The sequence below is a fragment of the Danio rerio genome, chromosome 25 (assembly GCF_049306965.1).
Source record: "Danio rerio strain Tuebingen ecotype United States chromosome 25, GRCz12tu, whole genome shotgun sequence".
In the NCBI taxonomy this organism is placed as follows: Eukaryota; Metazoa; Chordata; class Actinopteri; order Cypriniformes; family Danionidae; genus Danio; species Danio rerio.
The window spans coordinates 15,609,273-15,623,729 of NC_133200.1; the positions used below are offsets into that span (position 1 = coordinate 15,609,273).

At 37.2% G+C, this 14,457-nt stretch overlaps 1 protein-coding gene and 1 long non-coding RNA gene across 9 annotated transcripts in view; one reads left to right on the forward strand and one right to left on the reverse strand.

Annotated features, from left to right (window-relative positions):
- The window catches only part of nav2b (neuron navigator 2b), a 159,163-nt gene extending 156,996 nt beyond the window's left edge, over positions 1-2,167 (reverse strand). For 6 of the 7 annotated variants that reach the window (XM_073942956.1, XM_073942953.1, XM_073942955.1 and 3 more), the window contains exons 1-2: positions 2,045-2,167; positions 253-763 (exon numbers count right to left, since the gene is read on the reverse strand). In XM_073942956.1, coding sequence (XP_073799057.1) covers positions 253-363 — 111 coding nt within the window. In that variant the 5' untranslated portion in view covers positions 364-763; positions 2,045-2,167. The remainder of the gene's footprint in view (positions 1-252; positions 764-2,044) is intronic. The other variant, XM_073942957.1, reaches the window with a different exon arrangement.
- Positions 2,168-2,844: 677 nt separating this feature from the next.
- On the forward strand, positions 2,845-6,543 carry LOC137489336 (uncharacterized). 2 transcript variants are annotated; one of them, XR_011008755.2, is made up of 6 exons: positions 2,845-2,893; positions 3,214-3,320; positions 4,292-4,382; positions 4,560-4,645; positions 5,010-5,052; positions 5,150-6,543. It is a non-coding gene; the product is annotated as an uncharacterized lncRNA (long non-coding RNA). The 2 variants fall into 2 exon arrangements; XR_012400332.1 differs by lacking the exon at positions 2,845-2,893 and having other exon boundaries at positions 3,314-3,952.
- Positions 6,544-14,457: the final 7,914 nt, after the last annotated feature.

The following is a 14,457-nucleotide window of genomic DNA, read 5'->3' on the forward strand; positions in this document are numbered from 1 at the left end:
TTCACTGAAAAGCATCTGAAATGTCATTTGGTAAAATTTAGGGTGAATTACACCAATAGAACTTCACAATTTTTAAAAGTTCAACAAACGTAACAAACAATGCATCTAAGACAAAGATTCAAAACATTGCAGTTCTTCAATTGTCCACCTTGCGACAGGCAACAGAAAATGCTTCAGAGTTGTTTTAGCAACAAATATCAGATTTAGCTATACTTTTACTTCCATAAAGTGATATGAATTGGATTAACTTACTTTTTTCTGGTCTTCGAGAGCATGGGTGACAGTCCTCCTCTTCTGCTGAAGCTGCTGGTGAAGCTGGTGATGGGGACAGAGGTGCTGGCATGTTTCTGAACCCACCTCCATTATATCGATAGCGCTCCCAATCAAAACCTCACACTCGGAAAAATTCCAGAGCTCCTTCCTCAATCAAGATGTTCCTTGATCATCCAAATCAGGCATTAAATTTGGTCATTAAACCTACAATAAAACGACTGCTAACCTTCATTTGGCTGTTCGATGGATCGGTCCAGCGCGACCATATAGTTGGAGGATCTGCAGACACGGATCTTTGCTTCATGATACCAAATGAGGAGTAATATAACTTGCTAAGGGGCCGAGAGTGGCTCAGTCTTAGAAGGTTCGTGTTTCTTCAGTAATGCACGAGTGAGCATCTCAAGTCACGCTTCATATCGGCTATAGAACTGTCATATTGGAGATCCTCTGCCACCTAGAGTCACGCATGGATTGAGAAGTGTGTATGGGTCTTGAAGAGAAAGGAAGGAAGAGAGAAAAAAAAGTAAGGTACAAGTGTCAGAATTGGTTCACTGTCTTGTCTGACCGTTTTAACATCTCTCTGATGGAAACAACTTCTGAACATAAAAAAATGCAAACGAAAGTAGATTGTTTTGACACACTTTAAAGAAAACTCTGGGTCAAAGACAAGGTGTCCTATTTTAGTGTCCGTGTCAAATTAAATTTGCATTTGATTTTAAGAATAAAAAAAGCATTTTAAATGCAAGTGAAGAGCATACTTTACTGTTTTAAGAATATTAAAAATATGGGTGAAATGTTCCATTGCCATTTAGTAAAGCAGAGAAGTAATGTAGGCTATATTTATTCACACATTCAGAATTTCACCTTCCTAATATAATTTCATAAGTGTTCTTTGCAAATTCCAAATAGGGAAATTATATTAGGAGTCAATGACTATGACAAAGCAGCCTACAACATTGTTCCAAGTTAATTAAATAGCACTAATTGTTAATTTAAAGTCATACATTTTTAAGTCAGACGGAATATTCAAACGTGCATGCTAAACATTAAAGTGACTTTCCATAGAGATGAGTGTATTAATAATCTTTTTTGAATTACAGTTACAAATATAAATCGTTGTGCCCATATGGTACGTCATGATAATTAAAATGTTTTAGCCTATTTAAAATCTGCTTTCCTGTTTTATTGAACGCAAAAGTCTAAATGTGCGAATTTAAACCAACTTTACCTCAATGAAAAACAGATATATTTATAATTATTCAAAATGAATCAACAAAGTTATAATAACTTAAAAAGAGATAATTTCATAATATTTTAATTGACTAAAACATCTTGCTTACAATTGAGTAAAACCGTGCTGTTTCAGCAAGTATCAAAACTTTGTTCAAATCCCTAAAATAATCTTTTTAATATTTTAGTTGTTACGCTGAATTTACTTGGTGTCTCTGTAATAACACTGTTCACTTCAGAAAAGACTAATTACACACTGTAATGTGCAGGAAACTACACATTTTTAGCTTCTTTTTGATACTTGAGAACTTTTTTTTTTTGCCTTGATCCCTTTACACTTTTAATCATATGCAGAATGTATTTTAATCGTTTAAACACTTTCATTGCTCTTTCAGATTACCTCAAACACCGTTTCAGATGTTACATTTACTTACAATACCGCAAACTCGGTCAGCCTTTCACTCAGAGAACTAGAGCAGGTAAAAGTAAATTTACCGCATTCTGATACCCCATTCAGTTTATAAAAAAAGAGTTAACTCACTTTTACTTCTGTCGGTGCTGCACGCGGAGCCGGTTGAAAAGTAGCGGCGTTGTTTATGACGTCATGCCCAAACCAAGAGAAAACCCTCAACGCCTCCCCGAAAGAGTTTCCCCAGGAGCAACTGAGGTCTTTCTCCTGGACTCCAACGTTTGTCTTCACCCCAGGAACTCTCTTCATGAAGAATGTGTACGCCATCTAGAGGAGACAATTCAAATCATTACACTGACTAAAGTAATTCACACTCATAATTCAGCTTAAATTTATGACTGAAGGGAAGTATTGACAACAGAAAATCACTCAAACTTTTGCACTCCTATTTCTTACAAAAAGTACAGACGATTAAACAAAAGGTCTTTATGCCCAAGGACTGCACTTGTTAATTGACAGCAGTGACCTGACAGTGAGAACTTAAAGGGATAGCTCTGATTTCTGAGAAAGCATAACAATTTAATAATGTGCAACAAAATAGAGAGAGCTTTGCTGATGAGTTCGGTTTTATTTGCCTACTACAATACTGACTCCTCACTAGAAAAGCCGTCAAAATTAGAAATTGTTGATTAAAAACATAAATTTACACATAAAAGACACTTGAGTAGCCGACAATAGCCTATGGTATACTTCCCCTACACAGCAAATTCATCAGAGTTAAATTCTCGGTGTTGAAGCATTTCAGAGTAAAGTGTTGACGTTAAAGAGTTAGATTTTGATAAATTAATATAATAAGAGTTAGAATTGATTTTATTCAGTGCGAAATCAAGGAGTTATCTTTTCAACACTTGGTGGTGTTATTTCCAACATCCGGGAATTCATGCAGCCCCAGTCACTGAAGAATTTTCCAGACGCCATTTGGTGAGTCAAACTACCTAAATGTTGGTATTTTACTGACTTTCTTTAAGGAAATACAGTTGTAAACATATTGTTAAGTTAATAACTTTAGAATGGAGTGACAATTTTAAACTTCTGCGGTTCATTCATGGTCGTTTGTGTATCTAGCTTAACTGCATTACTATTGACTTCTTTTCAAGAATGTTTTTATATATGCTCACGCATACAAAGTGCATAAAAACATCAAATGTACATGTTCAACACATTTCTGTCACGCTTAATGCCATTTTGTGCGTTGTTACCCATCTGTAAAATAAAATTGACACTTCTCCTTTAATTCGAAGCAAACTAGCGAGGGAATCCCCGGAGCCGCCTAGCCTACTCTGCCCGGATGCTAACGGCAACACAGGACGGTTTCCATAAGCTCCGGAGAGTTTCTAAAACATATCTGGTGAGTAAATGAACATATGCTTACTTGTAAAAGGCTTCCTAACTAAAACATATGATTGTTTGTTATTCGTGTACGTTAATTTGGTTATTTTAAACACCGCGGCCCTTTTAAACTGGTTCATTCGTGGCCGTCCATATACTGTTAGTCCATAGACTCGTGTGATAACGTACGCTTGAATTATATTAAGTGTTGACAACCATTAAAGTCGGAATGTTAACATTAATGTCTTTAAATGACCGCGTTTGCACTTTCTCAGACATTTAACGTTACAGAAGTCTCCCGGAAGTTGCGGGACTAACGTTAACATTATCCCGCAAATGCACAGAGACTCCCAGATGCCCAAGTAGATGCCCGCAAATGAATGATAATCTCCCGGAAAGCGCGCGTCTCCCGCCTGGTCATTAAACACTTTGCACACCCCTCTCCACCGCATCCCTCCCAGCTCTTTAGGTACGTCGCGCGCAAGTCACCCCCACCGCTCTTTAGGTACGTCGCGCGCAAGTCACCCCCACCGCTCTTTAGGTACGTCGCGCGCAACTCATTGCTCTTCAGGTACTTATCTCTCCCGCTACCTCCCGCAAATCAACTCTGTATCCCCCGAAAATGACTTCTCCCAACTCGGGATGTCTGACGTAAGTAAGTTAGGCTATTTCTGTAGTCAGGAACATCTTAGTCAAGCTTTTTCTCCAGCATGATATTGTGCTTAAAACTATAGGCTAAACTTAGCATGTACTGTACACAACATTTCCGTTTTATTAAAGACAATTTAGTGCGTTGTAATCAACTGATTCAAATTTGAGCAGCCTAATGATGATACAGATTTGATTTGTAGATTTATTATCAATAATCATCATCTGAATCAAAAGATATCTGAAAAAGTGTGAGGCATACTTTGTGATGTTCATCTCTCTTTTTTTATCTGAAGGCTATGCATATGTGTTAAATACTAATGTGTTGTTGTTTTTTAACAGCCACAGTTCTCTATACAATAACACAACCCTGTGACGGTGGCTGATAAGAGACGGATGGTGTATTTTTATTTTTGTGGTGATGATAATGAAGGTATGTTTGATAAAGTTCTGTATTTATTTTCACAATAACCTGAGAGGGTATTAGAGCATTAGAGAATAACAAATGACATGAAGGTGATAAGTTTTGTATTGTGGGTGAACTGTTACTTAAATAATGTTTTGCTCTTTGCTTTGCACTTTTCCTCTTCTGCTTATCCTAATATTTTAGATTATATTTGGACCTGAAACATCTGCTAGACTCCAGGAAAGGTGGCGTCAATACTGGACCTGAAAGGGCCTAGCAAGTTGAATCTGGTAAAGAAACACGCACGCGCACACACACACACACACACACACACACACACACACACACACACACACACACACACACACACACACACACACACACACGCATGCACACGCTTACAGAAAACTGTAAGTTTATAAATATTTTTTACACTGTGGCCAATATTTTGGGGAAGTCAGCATCACTAAATGATATAAAAGATTTTCAGCTCCTCTAAATTTTGCTCCAAGTGTTGTGTTAAATTCAGGATTCTGGACAGACAGCTGCCTGTTTTTCCAGTTCTAGTCATAGTGGTTAACCTAATTGTTTTTGGAGATCCAACAGTGATGTATGTGTTTTTTCTACTTTTCCATATCCTGTCACCTCAACCAGCTGGGAGAGTCAAGTTGTGGATCATCATGAAGATTTTCAAAAGGTGAGTTTAGATTTCTTGAATGTTTTATTTACTTTAAATGTTCTTTTAAATATATCATAGAATTTGATTGCAATTTGTTTTCAAACATTTTTCTTAGTCATGCTGGAGTCTTGAAGAGTTCTTAGATGAGCATCACCCTATATCCGTGCATCAGGAACCACCAGACGAGCGATCAGCAGCTACTACATCGTCATGGATAAAAAGGTCATCCTGTGGCTGGGAAGCACTTCATTCACAGGACATGCTTGATGAGGTTTCCTAGCTCCAGTTTGTTTTCACACAAGTTTACAGCATTTATACCTTCATTTAAACTGCTGTGTTTGATATGGAGGACCAAGGAAACACCAGAAGTGAAAGATTTGCAAGCCAAGTTGTTTAAAATGTGATTTCATAAGAAAACTATGCGTTCAGAAGAAAACTATGAGTGACGATATACTGAACTTTCAAATTGCTCTGATGAAACATCAAGTTTGGACCAAAGGACTGAAACAGCCTTTTTGAGCACTGGTCATACATATTTTGTTGATACTGTCTGTACTAATAAAACATTTAAAGCATATTTGACATTGTTGCATTTTAAAAACTGAATGAATTGTTGAAGTGGTGAATGTTTTCAAATAAAATGTTTTTTCTTTTGTAATTTAAAGTCTATTTGACCTTTTTACCATATTTACACTCAAGAGAGTTGAATAAAATAATATATTACACCAGGCGGTGTTAAATATAGTTAAATTTTTTAACTCTGCCCAGAGTTAAAATTAACCCTTACTTCGGTGTCAATGTGCCAACCCTTTTGAAAGTGTTGATTTAACTCTGTTTTGAGTGGACCCCATGAGACACTTTCAAAGTGTTGAAATTAACACCCATAGAGTTGTTTTGGGTCCCCATATTTTGCTGTGTATCTCTGCCCCCTCACGTTCATGTCTGTAAAATCTATACTGTCCTATACAAATGAAGGTGAAAACCCCTAAAAAAAAATTAAATATTTAAAAAAGATGCTCCAGCTGTGCCCCTTGAAAACATGTTTTTTTTTTTTTACCTTAAATGTCAGAAATATAATGATTGTGAAATTTTAAAGGTAGCAAATGACACACCTATGCTGCCTTCAGAATTTGATCAGAAGAAGGTTCATCCTGAGTCAGAAAGTGAAATATAATTTGGACTTGGATGTGCCTTGATGCTTTTTTTTTTGGCTCAATAAGCTGTTGGACTCTGCCAAAATTAATAGTCATAACTTATATGATTGGTCTTGGGGGAAAAAAACCATCCTTTTTCATCCACAGCCTCGACAAACAGTGTTTAATGGCATGTAACAAACATCATAAATGTACATTACTCAAAAACGTATCCAAAAGTGCAAAACTATTTATTTGACAAATTAATATTGTTTTGAGAAAATAATTTATTAATTTTCCTTCAGTTTGGTTTCTATTTTAGAGGTTGCTGCAGCGGAATAATTCAAAAATAATAAAATGTAATTATTTTTAAATCAACGTTTTGTGTTACTTTGTGTTTTTTGTTGAGCTTTTTTTTTATTGTGATTTTGCTTTTTCATTTCATGTAGATTTCTAAACTTTTTTTTTTTATTAATTCATTCATTTTCTTTTCAGCGTAGTGCCTTTATTAATCTGGGGTTGCCACAGCGGAATGAACCGCAAACGTATCTAGCATTTGTTTTACGCAGCAGATGCCTTTCCTGCCACAACCCATCACTGGGAAACACATGTACAATTTAGCTTACCTTATTCACCTATAGCGCATGTCTTTGGACTGTGGGGAAAACCGGAGCACCCGGAGGAAACACACGCAAACATAGGGAGAACATGCAAACTCCACACAGAAACACCAACTGACCCAACCGAGGGTCAAACTAGCAACCTTCTTGTGAAGCAATCATGCTACCCACTGCACCACCGTGAAGCCCACAAATTTTTCAGCATATAATAATATTTTAATTTTAGTTTGTAATAAAAAACAGAATTGAACTTGTGCTCACAGTGAACAGTTATGAGTAGGGCCAGACAGAATCTGCAGACATTTTTTGAATTCTGTAAACAAATCTGCGGATTAATGCGGAATGATTTTGGCAGTATCATAAAAAAAACCTAATATTTGAAATAAAAAAAACAATCCCTTTTAAATTTTTATTTAATGTTTACAATGCAAATCCAATTAGATCCACTTATTTGGTAAACAAAGCAAGTTTCATATTTCCTTCATTCATTTTTTTTTGGCTTAGTCCCTTTATTGATCTAAAGTTGCCACAGCGAAATGAACCGCCAACTTATCCAGCATATGTTTTACGCAGCGGATGCCCTTCCAGCTGCAACACATCTTTGGGAAAGTTTCTCTCATAATATATATACTAAAATATTACTTTACAAACTGTATTGTAATTAAATCATATGTACATTTTCAAATTAGTCAATAATAAAACTGAAATTAAATTCAAAATTAAATAAATATTAATTTACAAATATCTACACAAGTACATAAATATACTCAACGATGGGCTTAAAATCTGCAGAAATCTGCTCATTTCTGTGCACGCAGATTCCGGGTGGGCCTTGTCATGAGTTATAAATATCTACAGTATATTGTCTAAACCAGGGGTGTCAAACTCAGTTCCAAAAGGGCCGAAGCTCTGCACAGTTTAGTTCCAACCCTGCTCCAACACACTTACCTGTATGTTTCAAACAAGCCTAAAGGACTCAATTAGTTTGATCAGGTGTGTTTAATTAGGGTTGTAACTAAACTGTGCAGAGCTGCGGCCCTTTTGGAACTGAGTTTGACACCTGTGGTCTAAACGTAAAGCAATTTTAATTGAAATTTATTTGAATTAACGTTTCTATTTTGTTATTAATGATTTAATTTTTTAAGGAATTAATTGTGCTGTTTTCATGATATACAGCAAGAGGCGCCAGAGAGCTAGACAGCCAAACAGATATATACAATAAATCACATTTATAATTTAACAAAATAGACACACAGACACACCAATTGGCTTGACTCTTACATTTTAAGCATAATAAATCAATATAACTTTTTTTTTTTTTTTTTTAAGAAAAGAAAACATCTTGTCACTAAATGTCTGATAATATCACATACAGTTATCTCATTGAGAAGGCGTTAATTAGGCAGGGAGATGTGAGTAAACTTTATTTTTAATTAAGCTCAGCAACAGCCGCTTTCAGGGCTGGTAATGGGATTTGGGTCATCGTCACTCAGATTAAAGGTTTAATTTGTGGATTAGTGCATGAGGACAGAGAGGAGGTGTCATGTTTACTCGTGGCTTTCTGAAGATCCATCATCTGTGATCTTGAACATGAATCCTCTATTCAGAGCTGCCTGAATTCTGCAGAATTAGCCTGACTGTGTGATCAGATGGCCTGAAATCCCACATAATAAATATTCACATCTTTGGCCTTATTTCTAGGCCTGTGGGATTTTATGATTACTGAGGTTATGAATTTTAAAACCTTAATTTAATTAACTTGTTTTATTATCAATAATCTTTAAAAGCAGATATACAGACTTATAAAGCTTTATTGCTTTTATTCACATTATACGTCACCAAATCGTAAATAAACTCTTATTTCATATGATTCAAATGATTGCTGTCAGTTATTTCTATGTACAAATTTGTTTTGGTCTTATTAACAATAGTGAGACACCAGAATGTCCCATTAGTCAAAAGTAAAGCACAAAGGGGAAAACATTTATTTGCATGGAAATATGCATACTCACTCATGTACAAGAAATGACAGAAGTGTTTGATGGACAGTCCATCCGACTCGATTTCCCTTGCCTGCACTCTAATGCTGTACAATTATGGAAATGATCTGGAAGGTAATTTCAGGGGTGAAAAAAAGAGGGGTAACTGCATCTGTGCTCAGCATCTTAAAGCAACTGTAGGCTACCAAATGCATAACCTTGCCTAGCTGTTATGGTGATTTATAATTTGCTATAATTCATGATTTTTATAAGGATATTGCTTATGGAACATTTCAGTTGGAAATTTATTGCAGTTGTCTACTTTTGTTCTTATATTATAAAAATAGGTTGTAAACAATGAAAAATAAACATTAATTCAATCTAATTTAATTCATGCTTATTGATATAGCACTTTTACAGTGTAGACTGTGTCAAAGCAGCTTAACATAGAAGTTCTATTAAACTGAAACAGTCAATCCAGTTTTTAGAATTGAGGTTCAGTTTAGTTCAGTTCAGTGTGATTTAATTTTCACTGCTAAAAGTCCAAACACTAAAGAGCAAATCCATCGATGCGCAGCTCTACAAATCCCAAACCAAGCAAGCCAGTGGCGAGGAACAAACTTCACCAATTGACGAAAGAAAAGGAAAATACCTTGAGAGAAACCAGGCTCAGTTCAACCATTCCTAATCTGGGCAAACATTAATAAACTTTTACTCGTTTAGCTCCTGAAAGACTTACTTAAGTGAATAATTCAATGACTTGTTCACATAGAAAGGCTGTGTTCCATTTTGAATGACCCATCTCTATGTTCAATCCTGTTAAAGAGTTTTTACTAATATTGCCAAGTCTATGGTTTTCCAATAGTATCTAGCTGCAGGCTTGCACATGCAAGCTGAGATAAGCAGTCTCAGACGCATGCACTTATTAGTGATGGGTCGGTTTTGAACCATTTGTTTCTTTTGAACAAATCTTTTATGTTACTCGAGAATGATGAGTCCTGTTAGGAATTGATTCGTTCATTCATGTATGCACACATTTGTGCAGGTGGAGTAGAAGATAAGTTCATTTTTGGAGTCCTCTATTGGGTTTGAGTCATTTGTTGTTCACATGAGAGACAGAAGCCAATCATATGCATTTAGAGCTGAAAACAGATTTGATCCGTTCATTTCTTGAGTCCTCGGTTTTGAATCATCTCTTTATATTCTGTCACATAATGAACGAACCACTCAAAAACCAGAAGACTCAAAAGGTGAACTGATCATGGGTGTTTCCGGCTCAGACTGTGAGCAGTGGTTAAGCTTTTATTTTTATTTTATTATTTTCTTTCATTGGCTTCAAAAACAGTTACAGAATCTTAGAACATCAGAGAAAAATGAAGCTGTTGTTACAATCTGCATTATACACTTTAAAGAAGAGAGACAGAAGAGAAAAAAATGAAAACATATAAAATTAATAAAGTAAAATTTTAAAAAATTAAAAAAGAGACCAGAGAAGAAATTATATAAGGTTATACATTGAAAGCCATTTTTAGTAATTTATTTATTTATTATTAGTTAAGCTTATATGCGACTGTCAGTGTCAGGTGAATGAACAACTTAAATTTGAATACATGCCAGAAGATGTGAGCAGAGCTAATCATAGATAAAACAGCAGGTAAACAATAAAGGATTATTTTCTCGTTCTTAGTTGCATTGCAGTGTACAGTAGTGTCCTCGTTATAACTTGTATGTAGTAGTGTGATCAACGTTTGGGCAAGTAGTAGATGTATTTGGAAGCTTCTTGTAACATTTTAATGTTATTTTGGCAAATTGAACGTAATGACTCAAAAACTGATTTGTTCATCCCGACGAACAAAACTCAAAGGTCCAAGTCAGTAAAATGATCCGAACTTCACATCACTAGCACTTAATAAAGCTAGTGACGTCACTGTGAGGGGTAGGGGCGAGGTCAGGAGTAATTTTACACAGTTTAATCCAAGATCTACCCAGCAAATGTACAGGTTTTATCATGCAGAACTGCCATTTATTTTTCTTTTTTTTTTTTAATACCTAGGGAAAATTTCTCAAAAGCTATGATTGAAAGTTCCAATGAACTCTGTTGTAATGAAAGAACATGTAGTTGCTTTTGAGAAAAACACCTCAGAGCAGAAGCATCAAAAGAGGACCAGAGGAAATCTGTTAAAAACTCAAAAACAATCATGGTAGCAAAATATCCATCACCCATACCATCCTTCGTAATTACGGGCACTTTTCTCAGAAGTGTCCTATGTGCCAAGTTTTGACCACTTAGGGGCTGAATGACTTTTAACATGACTTTTATGTGATTAAAGTTAAGACAATGTTAACTAGCCACTGGTAATATCATCAAAAAAACAACATTACTCCTGTTGTGCTACGCCGTGTTGCTATCAGATAACACAGTCATCGTGCCAACATACTACTGTAAACGGAAGCTCACAAAATTTGTCTCTGAGTTCTTCTGGTTGGTCCACTGATTTGGGAATGACATTGAGGAGTGGGCTGAATGTTAAAAGCTGAAATTAATTTGACTTGACATGGCGTTTAAAAAACGAGGCACAATTCTGAAGTGCAGATCTTTTGGAAAATGTACAGTCCATGATACCACAGGAAAGCAGTGAATCACAAATGTGATTGATCATATAACAGGATGTACTGTAGTATGCTCAAATTTCATAGATCAGAGTGCATAGGGCCCAAAGGTTAAATTGACCCACAAGAGCCCTAGACAAGATTTTTACAGACTGTGCTATTTAGTGAGAGATGCAGACCAGAAACCTGTGCATATGTTTTTTTAGGAAAATGGCTGCAAAATAGGTTTTAAACCAAGCATACAATACAATGCAGTATGTTGTATTGGAATATAGATAATGGAATGTCTAGGATGGCACTGTAAGTCTTGGAGGACTTGCAAGCACACTATTTAAAGTTGAAACGATAAATGGAACATCTTTTGGTTTTGTGGACTTGACAAGCTCATGCATATGGTGGCCATTGTAAGTCTGCACTCTGCAGGACTGCAGAAGCACATCAAGTATGTCATTTCGGGTGAGGGCCAATCGGTGGGCGGGTCAATCGATGCTTTTAAAAACACTATTGGCTGGATTAGGGTAGAAGGAGGGTTGGTCAGTCGATCGGTCAGTCAGTCAGTCGACAGCGGCCTCTGGTGGTCTCTGGTAAAAACAGAAGGCACGAATGGCACTAGCCAGAGAAATTTGAGATCTTAAAAAGCGCACACAGCGGCCTCTGGTGGCTTCACAAAAAAAAATGAGCAAAAAATAAAAAACGTAGCTCATTCATTTATTTTTTTGTCGGCTTAGTCCCTTTATTAATACGGGGTCGCCACAGCGAAATGAACCGCCAACTTATCCAGCAAGTTTTTATGCAGCAGATGCCCTTCCAGCCGCAACCCATCTCTGGGAAACATCCACACACACATTCACACACACTCATACACTACGGACAATTTAGCCTACCCAATTCACCTGTACCGCAAGTCTTTGGACTGTGGGGGAAACCGGAGCACCCGGAGGAAACCCACACGAAGGCAGGGAGAACATGCAAACTCCACACAGAAATGCCAACTGAGCCGAGGTTCGAACCAGCGACCCAGCGACCTTCTTGCTGTGAGGCAACAGCACTACCTACTGCGACACTGCCTCGCCAAAACGTAGCTCCTGGGGCATATTTAGCATTCTCCAGAAATGTATATAGCGGTACGTTTTCAGAATGAGCCTGGGTTAAAATCTGCTCCGGAGACGACCTCCCTCCCACCCACACATTTCTGTAGACCATCCAAGCCTCTGGGCTTTGTGCTGTGTCCTCCCTAGTCCTGCCCCCTGGAGATGCCCCTGTCTATTGGTTTAATAATATTACCTGCAAAAAAATGGAGTCTGTCTTTCTGAAACCCGCCAACACAGACAACCAGAGTGATGGGAACAATAAAGTACTCCTAGTGATGTATACTCTCAGTGTTGCTGAATAAATTGCATATTAGCTCTCTTGGAACACCAATCAGGTTTGGGAACTGGAATGGTTGCATAATAAGGAACAGAGGCTTTGGATGGTTTGTTATTGCTTGAGGCAAACTCTGTATGACCGCCACCGAACAACATACTTATTTCGCAGGTGGAACACAAAGCACCCTTTGCTTTGTCTCATTCCACCCAAAATTCATGAGGCCACTTTGAGCGACGGCCACGGAGAGGGATGGCCATAAAATCTGTCCCGTTATCGTTGTTTTTATGACACAGGAAGAGAGTTTGTCACTGATGTGAAATTGAATACCATAATTCCTCAAACAAAGCTCCTGCCTGTGCTGTCAGCAAGTCGCGATGAGGCAGTTCATTCGCTGCTACGCCAGTGCGAGCACATAATAACCCGACAGTTGTCAGCGGCGCCCGGAAATTTATGACACAAAAAGATGCATATCATTGCAGTAATCTCTGCTGCTTCGCAAGCTCCCCACTTGAAACACATATTAGAAGCAAGGCATTAAAATTCATGAAGGCTCTCTGTGGTCCTAAACGCGTGCGGTCTGGACGTATTTACATGTGACAGAAGATGTGATAGTGTTTAACAGAATTCAATTCTTTAATTTCAGCAAATAGTAAGTACGTCTGTCCTCTGTGGGAGAAGTGTAACCTTTGATAAACCTGCTTTGGCAACGTTGGTGATTGACGATAGAAGACTTAATTGAATCAGAGGCTGAGGGAGACAGAACTCTTGAGATGACAGGAAGGGTGGGAACGAGGTTGAGGTCTAAATAAGCTCTTTATCGAGATGTGACGTTCTCTCTCATTCTATGTAGCGCACAGAAACAAGTCAGTGTATCATAGCATTGAGGACAAGGGTATAGCAAGGCCAGAGAGACGCCAATCAATACTTCATTTGCTGGGCAAGATTTACTTTCTGCTGCCTTATCAAACCCATCAAATGTTGTGGAAATGGGATGGAAAATCTGAAAACCTCCCTTTAAGAGCTTTAATTTTCCCAAGACATGATCAATGTCTTTAAGGGCACAGGCCCATTATAAATTAAGGCGCATTTGTGAAATGAAATCCTATAAATGTATAAACTGCATTTTTACACCTAAGTAAATAATATTTTTTGGGGGAAAAAAAACATTCACTGCTATTTAGCTGTTTTTGGTAATTGCTGGATTTAATGGAGGTAGAAGGGGAAAAAAAACAAGCCATTGATGAATATCCTACTTAACGTAACCCATTAGTCTCATTTGCAGGAAAAAAAATTCTGAATAGTGATGGTTGCAGGTCAAGGTTTTAGTGTTTTAAAATATATATTTTATGAAGTTTTCCAGTGCAAAACTCATCTCAACATTGCTAGATTTTTGTCTGTGGATGCTAGGACAACACTATGCAATTTCTATGGTGTTTTATGTTGTCTCTAGGTATTGTGTTTGTAATTTATTATAGATATATACACTAGATGTCGCATACGAACCCCGAGCATGCGTCAATACTGCTGCCACAGTTGTACAGTGCTCCCAGAACAAATGTCAATAAATTTAATATATAAAAAATTTTTTTGAGGTGGTACTTGTTGAAAAAAGTTTGAGAACCACTGAACTAAGCAATGCATGTCTTCAATGGACCATTCGCTAAGCCCCGCCCTCCTTAGTTACTGTTGCTACGCCTGTCAAGCTTTCCTGCC